Genomic DNA, 15,975 nt, shown 5'->3' on the forward strand with positions numbered 1-15,975 from the left:
GGAATATGATTTTTTTAATGGTAGGTAAGAGGGATTATTTTTTAATGGAGTGTGAATTTTTTAATGGTAGGTAAGAGAGATTATTTTTAATGGAATATGAATGTTTAATGGTAGGTAAGAGAGATTATTTTTTAATGGAATATGAATGTTTAATGGTAGGTAAGAGAGATTATTTTTTAATGGAATATGAATGTTTAATGGTAGGTAAGAGAGATTATTTTTTAATGGAATATGAATGTTTAATGGTAGGTAAGAGAGATTATTTTTTAATGGAATATGAATGTTTAATGGTAGGTAAGAGAGATTATTTTTTAATGGAATATGAATTTTCTAATGGTAGATAAGAGAGGTGATTTCTTAAGAGGACATGAATTTTTCCAAGAGAGATTATTTTTAATGGGATATGAATTTGTCCATGGTAGGTAAGATGGACTATGTTTTTTAATTTAATGTGGGTTAATTATCCGAAGAAGATGTGGAACCTTTTTTTTATTTGTAAATGCTCTTCTTTTTTCTTTTCTCAAATAAGAAGGATTTCTGACCTCTTAAATAAGATGAGTTCTGTTTCTGTTGTGAACGTTACTCGAAAACAAAGACTTTCTGAGAAGATAACGTTTTACTTTATTTTACATTCAGAGATGGTTCTCATCGTAGTCAATTTCTGGAAGAAGACATTTAAGATTAGTTTGTTTTTGTCACATCTTGACGGATCATCAAATATGAGTGTGAAAATATCGCTTACAATTTAATTTAAGGTTGTATAAGACGTTATTCACATTGTCCAGTTGAAATTTAATTTTTATACGTGCTTTCAAGTTGCAGAATTAATTTCAAAGCTCTCTATGTGTTAGTTTTTTAAGTGGTTTTCCAACCTAAGTAAATAATTCAAAGTAATTATATCAATTAACCATGGTTTAAAAAAACACTTTTAAATTAAACGAACATAGATTTCAACTAGGTAAAGAAACTGCCAGCAATCTCTTCCCAAATGATATATCCAACTACATTAACACTATTAAGTAGTAAGATCTGTGTCGCGGGATTCAATCTGTGACGTCACTACTTGTAGAGACTTGTTTTTATTTCACGCGTCATTAATCAACATTTATCAAGTCCTATATTGTGGTTTGTCAGAACTTGAAAGTTACCTTTGCAATTTTCTAAAACTATCTAAGTTTTTGTATGTCTACACAAAAGCATTAAAGTCAAAGACCCTTGAGATTGCTTAACCTGTGACCTCTTGGTACGATCTCTGACATTTGACTTCTTAGTATAACCTTTGATGACCTCAAGATAAAAGTGTTATCTGTTCTAATCGATTCTTAAAATCTCCTGCTCGTTTTACTGTTTTTTTAATCAGGACCTAGGAGCATGAATCAGCGTTAGAACAGGTTCCTGATACAAGCTGTCGATCTGCTTTCTACTTTTAAGCCTTTATTCTTTGTGTTAGTAGGGTTTTCACGTTTGAAGAAAAATAGAAAAAAAACAAACAAATGTAAAAAATATAATAAATACAAAATTTTAAATTGAAAAAAAATATTGTTCTCCAGTATGTACGTACACGTTTCATTATGATACTTAATAAATCGAAAAAGATGGCCAGACTCTGTTTTTAAAACAGATGGTGCTCTAGAAACAGGGCATTCTGGTAACAACAACGAATACCTGGTCTGAGAAGGAAAAATAATGTGATAAGAATGTTGGCGCTCAGTTTAACGTGTTTCTAGTTTTTGATCTACAAGCATGTATAATTCTTGAAGTGTTTCAAGTCGTCGCCTGTTCTTTATGAAGCGGGGAGCTTGGTTGGTTGTTTATACTTAAGCACAAAGCTACACAAAAGGCTATCTGTGCTCCGCCCGCCACGGGTATCGAAACTCGGTTTCTAGCTGTATAAGTCCGCAGACATACCGCTCTGCCGCTGGAGAGAGAAGCGGGGAGCCTCAATAACATATTTCCTGGCGAGTTCACTTTGTGATTGGTTAATGCCACCTACACTTCACTCATTAAAGCTCATTTTTCTTTCTCACAATATTTCGCGCAAAAGTACACGAGGGCCATCTGAGCACAGTCTTTCATAATTATAAGTTGGCAGGTTAGAAAGAAGGCAGATGGTGAAAAGCCAACTCTTTGATTACACTTGTCGCATCGAATAATACGATTTGAACGTCGGGATTATAGCGCTAACCACTAGGCTAAACCAATTCTAACCGTTTTATACAAGCATTTTATCTTTGTATTTTAAGATATCGTGTGAATAAGACATCTAAAGCATCTAGGCCACTTCTAATATTTTAATGAATAACCTCTTTGGGCTAAGGCTTAACTGTAGTTTTATCAGACTTCATATTTCTATCAGAAGTGGAGTACATTTTGATGTACCTGCAAAACGGTGTCCTCTTTATAGAACCGTCCGGTGCTATCGTTAAACTCTTAATCATCTAGATTATTTTTCCAAGAATATTTTCAAATTCCTACACGTTTCACAAAAGGTATATATTTAACTGCCAAAGTAACACAAATTAACCTCAGATACAACCTTAATGGTTTAAGAAAAAAAAAACTGAAATCATTACTAATACAATGAGTAAAATCTATCTCAGTCAAACTGATCAGTTATCGTGCATTTCTCTCTCATTGGTAAGAGGCAATTAATCTCGTGGTTCGAGTCATTTGGCCTCATTGAATACCAACAAAATATTTGACGGGATACACCTGGACCGGTTTAAGATAACCGTATAGATCGGTCAGAACTATTTTATTGTAACTAAATAATTTTACTTCATACGTATACCTCAAATACAGTTCTCTGTATAGATATTACCATGTACTTTTCCTTAATACTTAATACAGTTCTCTGTATAGATATTACCATGTACTATTTACTTAATACTTAATACAGTTCTCTGTATAGATGTTACAATGGAATATTTACATAGTACTTAATACAATTCTCTGTATCCATGTTACAATGGACTATTTACTTAGTACTTAATACAGTTCTCTGTATAGATATTACCATGTACTATTTACTTAGAACTTCATACAGTTCTCTGTATAGATGTTACAATGGACTATTTACTTAGTACTTAATACAGTTCTCTGTATGGATGTTACCAGGAGTAGTTACTTAATACTTAATACAGTTCTCTGCATAGAAGTTACCATGGACTATTAACTTAATACTTAATAAAGTTCTCTGTATAGATATTATCATGGACTGTTTACTTTGTATAAATAGTATAGTATAATTGGTAGAGTTAATACGAGACCGTTTGTACATTTAGGTATTACTCGATTGGTACTATTAGTACTACATGGTTGATACAGTTAGTACTACACGGTTGATACAGATAGTACTACACGGTTGGTACAGTTAGTACTACATGGTTGTTACAGTTAGTACTACACGGTTGGTACAGTTAGTACTACATGGTTGTTACAGTTAGTAATACACGGTTGGTACAGTTAGTACTACACGATTGGTACAGATAGTACTACACGGTTGGTACAGTTAGTACTACACGATTGATACAATTAGTACTACACGATTAGTACAGTTAATACTACACGATTGGTACAGATAGTACTACACGATTTGTACTATTAGTACTACACGGTTGGTACAGTTAGTACTACACGATTGATACAATTAGTACTACACGATTAGTACAGTTAATACTACACGATTGGTACAGATAGTACTACACGATTGGTACTATTAGTACTACACGGTTGGTACAGTTAGTACTACATGGTTGTTACAGTTAGTACTGCACGGTTGGTACAGTTAGTATTACGCTGTTGGTACTGTTAGTATTACACTGTTGGTACTGTTATTACTACACTGTTGGTATAGTTAGTACTACATTGTTGGTACTGTTAGTACTACACTGTTGGTACAGTTAGTACTGCACTGTTGGTACAGTTAGTACTACATTGTTGGTACTGTTAGTACTACACGGTTGGTACAGCTAGTACTACACGATTGGTGCAGATAGTACTACACGATTGGTACAGTTAGTACTACACGGTTGGTACAGTTAGTACTGCACTTTTGGTACAGTTAGTACTACACTGTTGGTACAGTTAGTACTACACTGTTGGTACAATTAGTACTACATTGTTGGTTGTAGTACTAATTGTACCAACAGTGTAGTACTAACTGTACCAACAGTGTAGTACTAACTGTACCAACAGTGCAGTACTAACTGTACCAACAGTACGCTAATAACAGTCTGTTGGTACTGTCAGTACTACACTGTTGGTAGAGTTTGTACTACATTGTTGGCACAGATAGTACTACACGATTGGTACAGTTAGTACTACACGATTGGTACAGATAGTACTACACGATTGGTACTATTAGTACTATACGGTTGGTATAGATAGAACTACATGGTTGATACAGTTATTACTACATAGTTGGTTCAGTTGGTACTAAACAATTGGTACAGATAGTACTACACTGTTGGTACAGTTAGATATACACGGTTGGTACAGTTAGTACTACACGGTTGGTACAGTTAGAACTAAACTATTGGTACAGTTAGTACTAAACTATTGGTACAGATATTACTACACTGTTGGTACAGTTAGTTATACACGGTTGGTACAGTTAGTACTACATGATTGGTACAGTTAGTACTATACGATTGGTACAGTTTGTACTACACGATTGGCACTATTAGTACTGCACGGTTGGTACAGTTAGAACTACATGGTTGATACAGTTATTACTACATAGTTGGTACAGTTAGTACTAAACGATTGGTACAGATAGTACTACACTGTTGGTACAGTTAGATATACACGGTTGGTACGGTTAGTACTACACGGTTGGTACAGTTAGTACTACATTGTTGGTACAGTTAGTACTACACTATTGATACTGTTAGTACTACACTGTTGGTACTGTTATTACTACACTGTTGGTACAGTTAGTACTACATTGTTGGTACAGTTAGTACTACATTGTTAGTACAGTTAGTACTACACTATTGGTACTGTTAATACTACACTGTTGGTACTGTTAGTACTACACTGTTGGTACTGTTAGTACTACACTGTTGGTACAGTTAGTACTACATTGCTGGTACAGTTAGTATTACGCTCTTAGTACTGTTAGTACTACACTGTTGGTAATGTTAGTACTACACTGCTGGTACAGTTAGTGTTACAATGTTGGTACTGTTAGTGCTTTATGGTTGGTACTGTTAGCACTTCACGATTGGTTCTGTTAGCACTACATGGTTGGTATTGTTAGTACTACACACTTGGTACTGTTAGTACTACATGTTGGTACTGTTAGTGCTATATGGTTGGTACTGTTAGTACTTCACGATTGGTACTGTTAGTACTTCACGATTGGTACTGTTAGTACTACATGGTTGGTACTGTTAGTACTACACTGTTGATACTGTTAGAACTACACTGTTGGTACTGTTAGTACTACACTGTTGTTATGTTAGTACTACACTGTTGGTACTGTTTGTACTACACTGTTGATACTGTTAGTACTACACTGTTGGTACTGTTAGTACTACACTGTTGGTACTGTTTGTACTACACTGTTGATACTGTTAGTACTACACTGTTGGTACTGTTAGTACAATACTGTTGGTATTCTTAGTACTACACTGTTGGTACTGTTAGTACTACACTGTTGGTACTGTTAGTACAATACTGTTTGTACTGTTAGTACTACACTGTTGATACTGTTAGTACTCCACTGTTGGCACTTTTAGTACTACACTGTTGGTATCGTTAGTACTACACTGTTGGTACTGTTAGTACTACAGAGTAACAGAAATTAAATTGTGTTCTAAAAGAAACGACTATACACTCACTTTTTTACTACTTGGTGTTTTACTATAATAATAAACATTTTTCGTTATGCAAGCTAAAGCAAAAAGAGTATCATGCCAGTGTTATCCTCAACTTGATGGAGGTTAGTTTCTATCAACTTAGAAAGGTATGACGTTAAGGTACTTTTCCCTCTCTTTAAACACCGAGTATGGAATGAACATGGCATCCATTACATTAATTACTTGGCTTCACTAAACAGTTCTTCTGTCGTTTCCATAGATCAACAGTGCTGCAGTTTCTATAGAAGAAATTGGCTGACATTTCACAGAATGGAGCTGTTTGATCTTTAAGTTTTTTGTCTGGTATCATTGTTTTTAACAATCATCAATACTTATCTTACAATATAATTGCAAAAGGTTTTAAAACAATAGGCTTTCCAAAAACGATGAAACACGAAAATACTCCTCAGTGATGAATTTCTCATGCTCTATATGTTGTGAATGTAGTTTATACACGTTTCGTACTTTCCATTGCACGTGATGAATTTCTCATGCTCTATATGTTGTGAATGTAGTTTATACACGTTTCGTACTTTCCATTGCAAAACCTATAGTGTAAGGCTATTACATCTAAAGCACACCCTTCCTCCCTGCAGGCTTTCCATAAGCTACTTAGTGTACAAAAACGTCGGTTTTCCAGCTCCTGTTTCAACAGTACAATCATAGAGATTATTCCATAAGTGGTACTTCTCACTACTCAGCTGGTATGTTTTCGTATGAAATAGCAAAAATGTCCGTTTCTATTTTTGCAGTTTTTGAGGTGTGCGGCAGTTGAACGAATATGTCGGGGAAGCAGCTTGTGTACAAGTGACTTGTGTTGCTTTTTTAAACAGAGTTCATTCTTAATTATGATGTTTCACATTGTTACCTGAGGCACGTGGACAGCTTTTGCCATTGACGTTTGTGTTCGTAGATTATCAGTTGTTATGAGACGCCACACATTGCTAATTACCGCTGGGGTAAGACTTGTTGCATGCCTTTTTTTTGGGTGGTCCTGGTACCCCAAATTGATCCATATTCCTTTGTATTCCAATGTCATTAAAGAGAAGGGATATCCTAAATCCCCAATCTGAACAAATCTTTATGATTTGAGTGTATGAATATTTTGCGCCGGAAAGGATTGTTACATACACTTCACAAAATCGATAAATATTTAGTCATCATACTACCTACGTAACACTGAACAATGTCAAAATGTAGATGTGATACATGCCGTTCCACCACAACTTTACGTCGGCTGTGGTTATTATATGACTTGGTTAGTTTCACATCAAAAATAATTCAATATAACATACTCAACCCTTTGTATATATATAAAATGTGCTATATCATAGAAATCGCAGGAACGAATATACCCTAATTCAATGTTCTCAGAAATACAGTAATTTATTCCATGACTTGTTTGTTCAGTCTTAGTGACGTTGTTAACGATATTCTTGACAGTAGGTCCTAACTGTGTTCGTTGTGTTTGAAGGTGTGTCAAAGTAGTATTTTAGTTTTCATAATACTAGTGACGTAGTTAACGGACAAGACGTGATTTCTTAATCATGCTAAGACTTTTTCTGACAGATGAAACGTTTCAGCGATTATTTTTGTTACGTTCGAGCTTGAAAAGGCCCAATGAAAGCTAAGAATTAATTTGAAGTATCATACTGCAAATGAACTGAAGAAAAGTAATACTCCTTCCACGTATTCTAGGAGAAGAAGCGTATTGAAACCAAAACCTATTTTAAATCTCCGAAGAATAATGAACATTACAACAAAACTCTGGAAAGCTGAAATTTGAATTTTGATACAACCCTTGTGAAGTGTCTAACAATTTGGAAAATTACTTATTTATTTCAATTTTATTCGTATAATCTGACTATTCTAACACAATAAAATACTCTGAGAAATAAAAAAAAACAATTAGTAATTGAAGAAACTTCAAAAGTTTTCTTTCAGTTGAATCCTAAGTTACGCTGACAATTACGAATACTCCCAGAGGACTCATTTACATTGTATACATAAGATTTTGAAATCGACCTATAGGTGTCGCCACGTTTCTGCAGCATGAGGCTTAAAACATGAAAGTAATAATTACTATAATTTTAGTGGAATTCTTAGAAAAGAAAAACTAGATTTCACGCGATAGTTGAAATACAGTTGGAATTAAAAGAAAAAGATGTAAACAGACATTGAAATACGTACAACTGACGCAGAAAATTTTATGTGCAGGAAAGTTCAAGCCGGATTTTGATTAAAATATTAATTTATTTCTGTAAAAATTTCGAAAATTATCTCAATTCTCCAACTGTTATTACAAAATAGTTAATTCAGAAGTTGTCTGAGTGACCAGAATATAAATTGAAAGCGTATAAATCTATTAATATTCACTGAATATTCACTGCTCAATTTGTTTTTAAAGACGGTTACAGCAACCCCCCCCCCTTTTCTCCAGTAGCTCAGCGGTAAGATTAAAAGCTTACATAGCAAAAATTCGGGCTTTGAAATCCATGGTGAGTAAAGCAAAGATGGCACATCACGTAGCTTTGTACTTAGCAACAACCAAAGCAAATTATGTCAACAATCAGTATTTTATTATCTATAAAATTAAAACTATAATATGTGAAAACAGTATATTGGAAACAAATTTCGAGAAGCTCTAAATATAAAGATATATAACGATACATATAAAGATACTGCTTTAACATTTTCTACTGCTCAAACCCTTAGCTTTCTCTGCCAATGGAAATAATAAGAGGAAGATAATACACCAATAAGACTAATACTGATTTTGTACAAACTATTAGAAGCTTATGCCTTGGGGATAACTATAACTTTGAAAGTATTTTGCCTATTAAAACAGCGGCATCTGTTGGGCATCTGGAGAAATAGTAGTAGATTTGTCACAAATCACAAACATTATTATTCTACAAAAAGCAAGAAAACTTTACATCGACATTAAAAACAAAACTCAAAACTAGGTTCTCACGATAAACATAAAATACATAAACACATATCTTTTTCGTTAAGTTTCCAAACAGATGTTTGTATGAAATAAACCGAAAATATTATGTAAACGATATATGAAATATTGAATTGATCATAAAGCAAATATTGGTTATAAAAATAGAAAGAAACTACAACTATGATGTTCAGCAGAGAGAGAGATAAATCTCGGTTCTACTAAAAATCATTAGCTTCTTAAAAAGCATGAGGCCCTGGATCTTCAGAAACCTAGATTTCAGACGAAACTTAATATGTTATCCATTCTTCCCTGTGAATAACATTTACTAGTAATACGAAGTATTGGTAATTTTTGATGTGAGGGACGTAACAGCTGTTTATTCACATAACATATCTCAAAATAATTGAATATAAACAAAAATAAATACCCAGAATTTAATCAAACTTTTTAATAAATGAATTAGCAAAACTTCTCGGAATGATTAAATATTTGAGTTAAAATATAAACCTTTAGTTTGAAATATTATACGGATAGAAATTAAGTTTGTTCAACATTTTTAGCTTTTTCCTTTTCCATAGCTATAATCTTATGCAGTAGGTAAAGTCGCAAAACTATTGGAAACTGTTAAATATATGACATTAAATAATTAAAGCAACAGGTCACAATTTTCATCAAGTCAATTCTTGACTGAAATGTTAATTTAGTATCAACTCACCATAAAAAAGGAAAGAAAAAAAAACGTTATTGTTTTTTACGTATGTTTCAGTCAACAAACGATCATTAATCATTCAGTGATTCAATTCCCATGACTGGAATATTGATACTCTGAAGCTGGTTAAACGTATAGGAAAATTACACGTGTGTGTAATAAATTAGACCACTTTGCTCTAATTAACCTTGCATATATTACGCCTTGTTTTGGTCCTGATTTTATAATATTGCTTACGCGAATACAAGATTTAATTTATAGGTCTTGGTTTAGTTTGGGTCTTGATGTTTATAGCAGTGTTTTTATATGTTATTTAAAACTAAAACTGCACATAACATTGTTATTAATGATAATATTTTACTGCAGTGTCTTAGCTTGTATGTAAAACGTAAAGGTGTGTGTTATTTATACTTGAAATTATACATAGTATTGTTAATATTTTGATTGTAATGTCCTAGTTTATGTGTAAAATGTAAAGATATGTGTGTGATTTAGAGCTGAAACTACACATACTGGTTTTAGTAAGTTAATTGTAAAGTATTAGCTTATATTTACCAGTAAAGTAAGTGTTAGCGATACTATGTCACAGACAAATTCTTTTGTTTTTAATTCTGTGCAGGTTTTACCCAGTTGCTGCCTTGCTCCTCGTGCACAGTCTTCAGTGGGTAAGTAGTCTTTTTAGTGTATAAGCGTATTTATCTTTAAAAACAATTGGGCTAATGACCAAGTATGGTCATTCAGAAACACGTAATAAGTGGGAACATCATCTGATATTCATACATGATGGCACGTAAAGAGTAGAAGAGACAGAGATGAAAATACAATATAGAAAATTAGATCATTTGATAATAAAAGAGAACCAAGAGGATAATATTAAATTACATTTGGAACCAAAAGCTGTGAAATTTGACATCTGATTTGAATCACATTCTATAAACCAGAAACCGTAAAATTTATTTTGTGGTTGTTCTCAAATGACTTGAAACTAAAATCTGGAATTCTGTTAAGACAAATTTGCTAATTCTTGCTAGATGTTTTAGCATTCTTTGTCACGTCAACAACCTAAATAATATAGATAAAAAAGATACAAACGTTACAATATCGCTTACCATGAGGCAGAAACGCCAAATCGAAAATCAAGCATCGAAACGCCAAATTTATCTTTCTGTTAGGAACTCCATCTACATTGAACTAGACCACCTTCTGGGTTCCAGAGGTTGGCGGAGAATTTTGTTGTTGAATCCGAGTAATGCTCTTGATTGATACATACAGGCCAAATATAGTGACTAAATTCATTGTCACGCTCTTCTGGACAGTTGTGGACATTATTATTGCAGAGGATTATTGCATTTATCGTTTTGGAAAAAGGCCGTTCCTTGTCCCTCAGTCACTTGAATAAAATAGATAAAAAAGGCATACACGTTAGAATATAGCTTACCATGAGGCAGAAACGTCAAATCCAAAAATAAATTTCGAACATTGTGACCTCAAAGAATTATTGCATTTATTGTTTTGGAACAGATCCTTCCTTGTCCATCAGGGTGGAAACAACGTTCTAGTGAATTTTAAATGTTATTTACCATTTTGAAGGAATCGAAGATTGGGTGAGTATAACTACAAATAAAAATATATATTCGTTCATCTAAAGAAATCACCAGACCTAATCTTCTACACTAGAACAGTTTTCACACCATTACAAAATTTGAAGAAGCTAAAACTGTCGAAACAAAACATGTCTCATGTGGCTTTCTTCACATGTCTTACTTTATAATCAGTTACAAAATGTAAGGCGAAACATGATTTTTCAGACCCCATCAGTCGCTCAAACTCATTGAATACCCACACTTTGTGCTTCACTGATCTATACTTTCTTGTTTCATCTTCGCGTGATAGATTGAAAATAGATGATCAGAGGTTGGTGGTCTTTATTTTCTCCAGCAACAAAGACTGGAGAAATTACCAATTACCAATCTTATCTAATCCCAACCGTGATGCTGTTTGTTTTCGAAACTGGTGTTAAGCTAGTTGCAACAACAATTGTCTCTACCTGAAACAAATTAATGACCTTAGCAAAATTATTTCTACACTAAACAGTGAGGTTAGTGTGGCTGAACAGGAAATGAACGGAGTATTATTATGTAGGTTGTTTCAAATATAATGATTCTACCATTTGAATACCTAATGCTTTCAGTGACACAGGTTTTATGTACACTTACTTTTTTCTATCTTACCTAGGTTTTATAAAATACATAATTATTTGTCGTTACATATAGTTCAAGGGAATCAACTTATTAATTTACTATTATAATTGATTATTCTTAAATTACTATTAATTTTTCAAGACAACAGAAGTGTTCAACAGATTCAGTGTTTACTGTAGTCCCATCTTTAAGGGGCAATCTAATCTAAGTACAACATCTGGTAACGGAGAAAGGCCAGTAAAGTTTGATTACAGCATCTGTTAAAGAAGAAAGCCCAATCTAATCTAAACATAACAACTGTTAATGGAGAAAGGCCAATATTATCTAAGTACATCTTTTAACGGAGAAAGACCATTCTAATCTAATTACAACATATATTAATGGATAAGCGCCAATCTAATTTAAGTACAGCATGTTTTAATAGAAAAAGGACAATCTAATCTTAGTACAGCATGTTTTAATAGAGAAAGGCCAATCCAATCTAAGTACAGCATGTTTTAATAGAGAAAAGCCAATCCAATCTAAGTTCAACATCTAGTAACGAAGTTTTAAATACTTGTTTGTTTTTTAAATAATAATGTTATAATACTAAACGTAAAAATATTTCAATATGAAAGATTCGTGGAACGTGAATATAACCGTCTTTCATTTGTTGCTTATAGTTAGTATTTATGAACAAAGACCCAGGTTTAGGGTTAAGGAAACCCTTGTCCTTATTTTGAATGTGGGAAACAATATCAACCGAATAATAAATAAAAAAGCTCATATTATTGTTTCTGAAACATCAGCAAAATAAACGTTTCTTCTACTTTTCACGTCTCATCGTAGGAACCTACAGGTTCGAATTAAGATTGATATGAGTAATGCTTCTCCACTACAAAGCATTTCAGTACTGAAGATTGGTATTATCACGGATACTTTCTGGTACAGAGGATTGGCAACATCGCTAATACTGATCAGGAACTGAGGGTTAGCTGTATCACTAATACTTACCAGGAACTGATGGTTAGCAGTATCACTGATACTTGCCATGAACTAAGGATTGGCAACATCACTAATATTTACCAGGAACTGAGGGTTGGTAGCATCACTAATACTTACAATGAACTGATGGTTGGTAGCATCACTGATACTTACCAGGAACTGAGGATTGGTGTTATCAATAACGCTTACCAGAAACTGAAGATTGGTGGTATCATGGATACTTACCATGAACTGAGGATTGGCAACATCACTAATATTTACCAGGAACTGAGGGTTGGTAGCATCACTGATACTTACAAGGAACTGAGGGTTGGTAGCATCACTGATACTTACCATGAACTGAGGATTGGCAACATCACTAATATTTACCAGGAACTGAGGGTTGGTAGCATTACTGATAATTACCAGGAACTGAGGGTTGGTAGCATCACTGATACTTACCAGGAACTGAGGGTTGGCAGCATTACTGATAATTACCAGGAACTGAGGATTGACGATATTAGAGATACTTACTAGGAACTGATGGTTGGTGGTATCACTGAGACTTACCAATAATTGAGGACTGACAGTATCACTAATAAATTGAGTTACGAAACATTTGATTGTGTTTAGAATATGAAGACGATGTCATAATTTGGTTCACTTCACCAGAGACTATATTCTGAGTTTAACATATTGATCGAAAATACCCAATCATATTTCACCTTTCCTCCCGTTAACATAGGTACTTAATAAATGGGTTTATCCATTTCCAATATTTTGATACAACATATCTTATATGTTGGCCATGTGTGACATTTAAAAGTATGCTCGGGACATTTAGGAACAGAATTAACGAACACAACTCTTACATGGATTGGAATTATACCAAGCTTTTCTTTGGGGCCATTTGACAGGCAGTTAACTTCACAATTAGTCTAAGCTATTACTGATCTGATTATTTGCGATGACATATATCTTGTACTCCATTGTTTGCGTCACAAGAAAGTACGTTATTTGACCTGTTATCAATTTTCCATATGCTAATAATCACCTAGGTGTAGCTTATAAAAACTATTTCTATAACTTTGACTAGTGTAGCGCCCAATCGAATACAATACTTTGGCCCCGATTTAGAGTAAAATGTCACAACACCGGCAAGAAACAATGCATGTTTTTCAGTGAACGAACCAGAGTCTCTTAAATCACGCCTTCAAACTGCATTCAAATCACTGTTATACTTTCCTCTATCGGTTTTTGTCTTATTGTTTTTGGAGATAGTTATATGAAAGTTACAAAATTTTTTAGATTTAATTATTTATTTTTTTTACTTAAATATTTTAACGTTCTATTTGATGTGAAGATTTTACCCATTATACGACTTTGTATTTGATGTTAAGCACAAAGCCACGCAATGTGCTTATCTGTTCTCTCTCTCTTCACCATGGGTATCAAAACCCGGTTTTTAGCCTATAGACCGCTGTGCTCCTGGGGGCTTCAGAACAAAATAAATTTTATTCAATTATTGAATTAGAATTAAAATGGTTGTGGGGTTTCGGGACAATACAAGTTATCTTGAATTAGAATTAAAATGGTTGTTGGGAGCTTCGGGACAAAAGAAATTATTTTGAATTAGAATTCGAATGGTTGTTGGTAACATGAAAGTGTATTCAATACCTTCCCACAATTTAGTCTAAGAAATGTACTTCAAAGATTTTACAATGTTCCAAAGGATTACTTCTTACTTAAAACAAACCTCTACCCAAGAAAGCAGGGAAACACAAATCATTATTTCGATCCTTTATCATCAACTGAACGGAGGTTGGTACCCACTATTTTCTCTAACAAATCTCTAACCTTTTGGGTTAGGGCTTGCACTTCTTTCTAAAATCCTTCCCTCCCTCAAAATAAATACGTTGTTTCGCTAAGGAGTGGGAAGTTTCTGTTCATACAATCAGTGCGATATTAAGCATTGTATGGTGATCACCTACATATGATTGATAATCTTAAGCAATAATAAACAAAAAAGCTTATAAGGTTTAAAGTTTTGTTTCTCCCATACTGCTCTTATAATATTGTCTTAGAATATACAATTTAACGGAAATTTAACTGTAAAAATCCAAACCTATTTCCACAAGGTTTTTGTAAATTTACACTTTATCACTGTCATCTCCATTTCTTTATGTGACAATTTAGTATTGTGTAATTGATAAATCCTTTATGTGTATTATACAATATTTATCAAAAGTTTGTTTAGAACAATAATAGAGTGTTAATGTTTCATGCTCTACATCAGATTAGCTATAGTTACACAATTTTAACAAAGTTTTTTCTTTGGTCCTGAAATAACCTGTACTTCGAGATAACACTCGCTGAATTGTGTTTTATGACAATACTAACTCTCTTAACTACTTGATTATGTTTTGATCGTTGTATTTGATAACAATATTGACTTTACTAACTTCTTGATTATGTTGTGATCGTTGTATTTGATAACAATATTGACTTTACTAACTTCTTGTTCTGTTGTTATTGTTGTGTTTGATAACAATATTGACTTTACTAACTTCTTGATTATGTTGTGATCGTTGTATTTGATAACAATATTGACTTTACTAACTTCTTGATTATGTTGTGATCGTTGTATTTGATAACAATATTGACTTTACTAACTTCTTGATTATGTTGTGATCGTTGTATTTGATAACAATATTGACTTTACTAACTTCTTGTTCTGTTGTTATTGTTGTGTTTGATGACAATACAAACTCTTCTAAATTCATTTTTGTTGTGATTGTTGTGTTTGATAACAATATTGACTTTACTAACTTCTTGTTCTGTTGTGATTTTTGTGTTTGATGATTAATTCTCCTAACTTCTTGTCATGTTGAGATCATTGTGTTTGATAACTTATGAGTTTCCCCTCTGCCATGTAACAAATGATACCCCTGCGTTATTGACCTGTTTATTTTACGTTCCTGTAATTCGTATACAAGAATACTTTACAGAATGTTGTTCTTTCCAATATTTGTTTCTCGGTTTTCATAAAATGATGTTCATTTTCCTTCAAATCTTGATCAAGAAAATAAGTTGTTTTTTTTTAATAATCACAATACATACAGAAAGATAGATACATAGAAACATTAAATGTCAACTCCTGGCCTATATAATCTCCCACTATGTATATAGACACCATGTTCGATTAGTTACCTACACGTATCTAGCTAAGGAGAACTGGTTTCACAGTATAGCTGAAGATATGTCTACACTGTCACATCCCAAACAGTT

The 15,975-nt window shown here is 33.3% G+C and overlaps 1 protein-coding gene across 1 annotated transcript in view; it reads left to right on the forward strand.

Moving 5' to 3' along the window:
• Window positions 1-15,975, forward strand: part of LOC111086844 (fibroblast growth factor 18-like) — a 69,152-nt gene that overhangs the window by 34,605 nt on the left and 18,572 nt on the right. The window contains exon 2 of the mRNA XM_022391378.1: window positions 10,143-10,188. Within this exon, the coding sequence (XP_022247086.1) occupies window positions 10,143-10,188 (46 nt within the window). The remainder of the gene's footprint in view (window positions 1-10,142; window positions 10,189-15,975) is intronic.

This window comes from Limulus polyphemus, unplaced genomic scaffold (assembly GCF_000517525.1).
Source record: "Limulus polyphemus unplaced genomic scaffold, Limulus_polyphemus-2.1.2 Scaffold1481, whole genome shotgun sequence".
Lineage (NCBI taxonomy): Eukaryota > Metazoa > Arthropoda > Merostomata > Xiphosura > Limulidae > Limulus > Limulus polyphemus.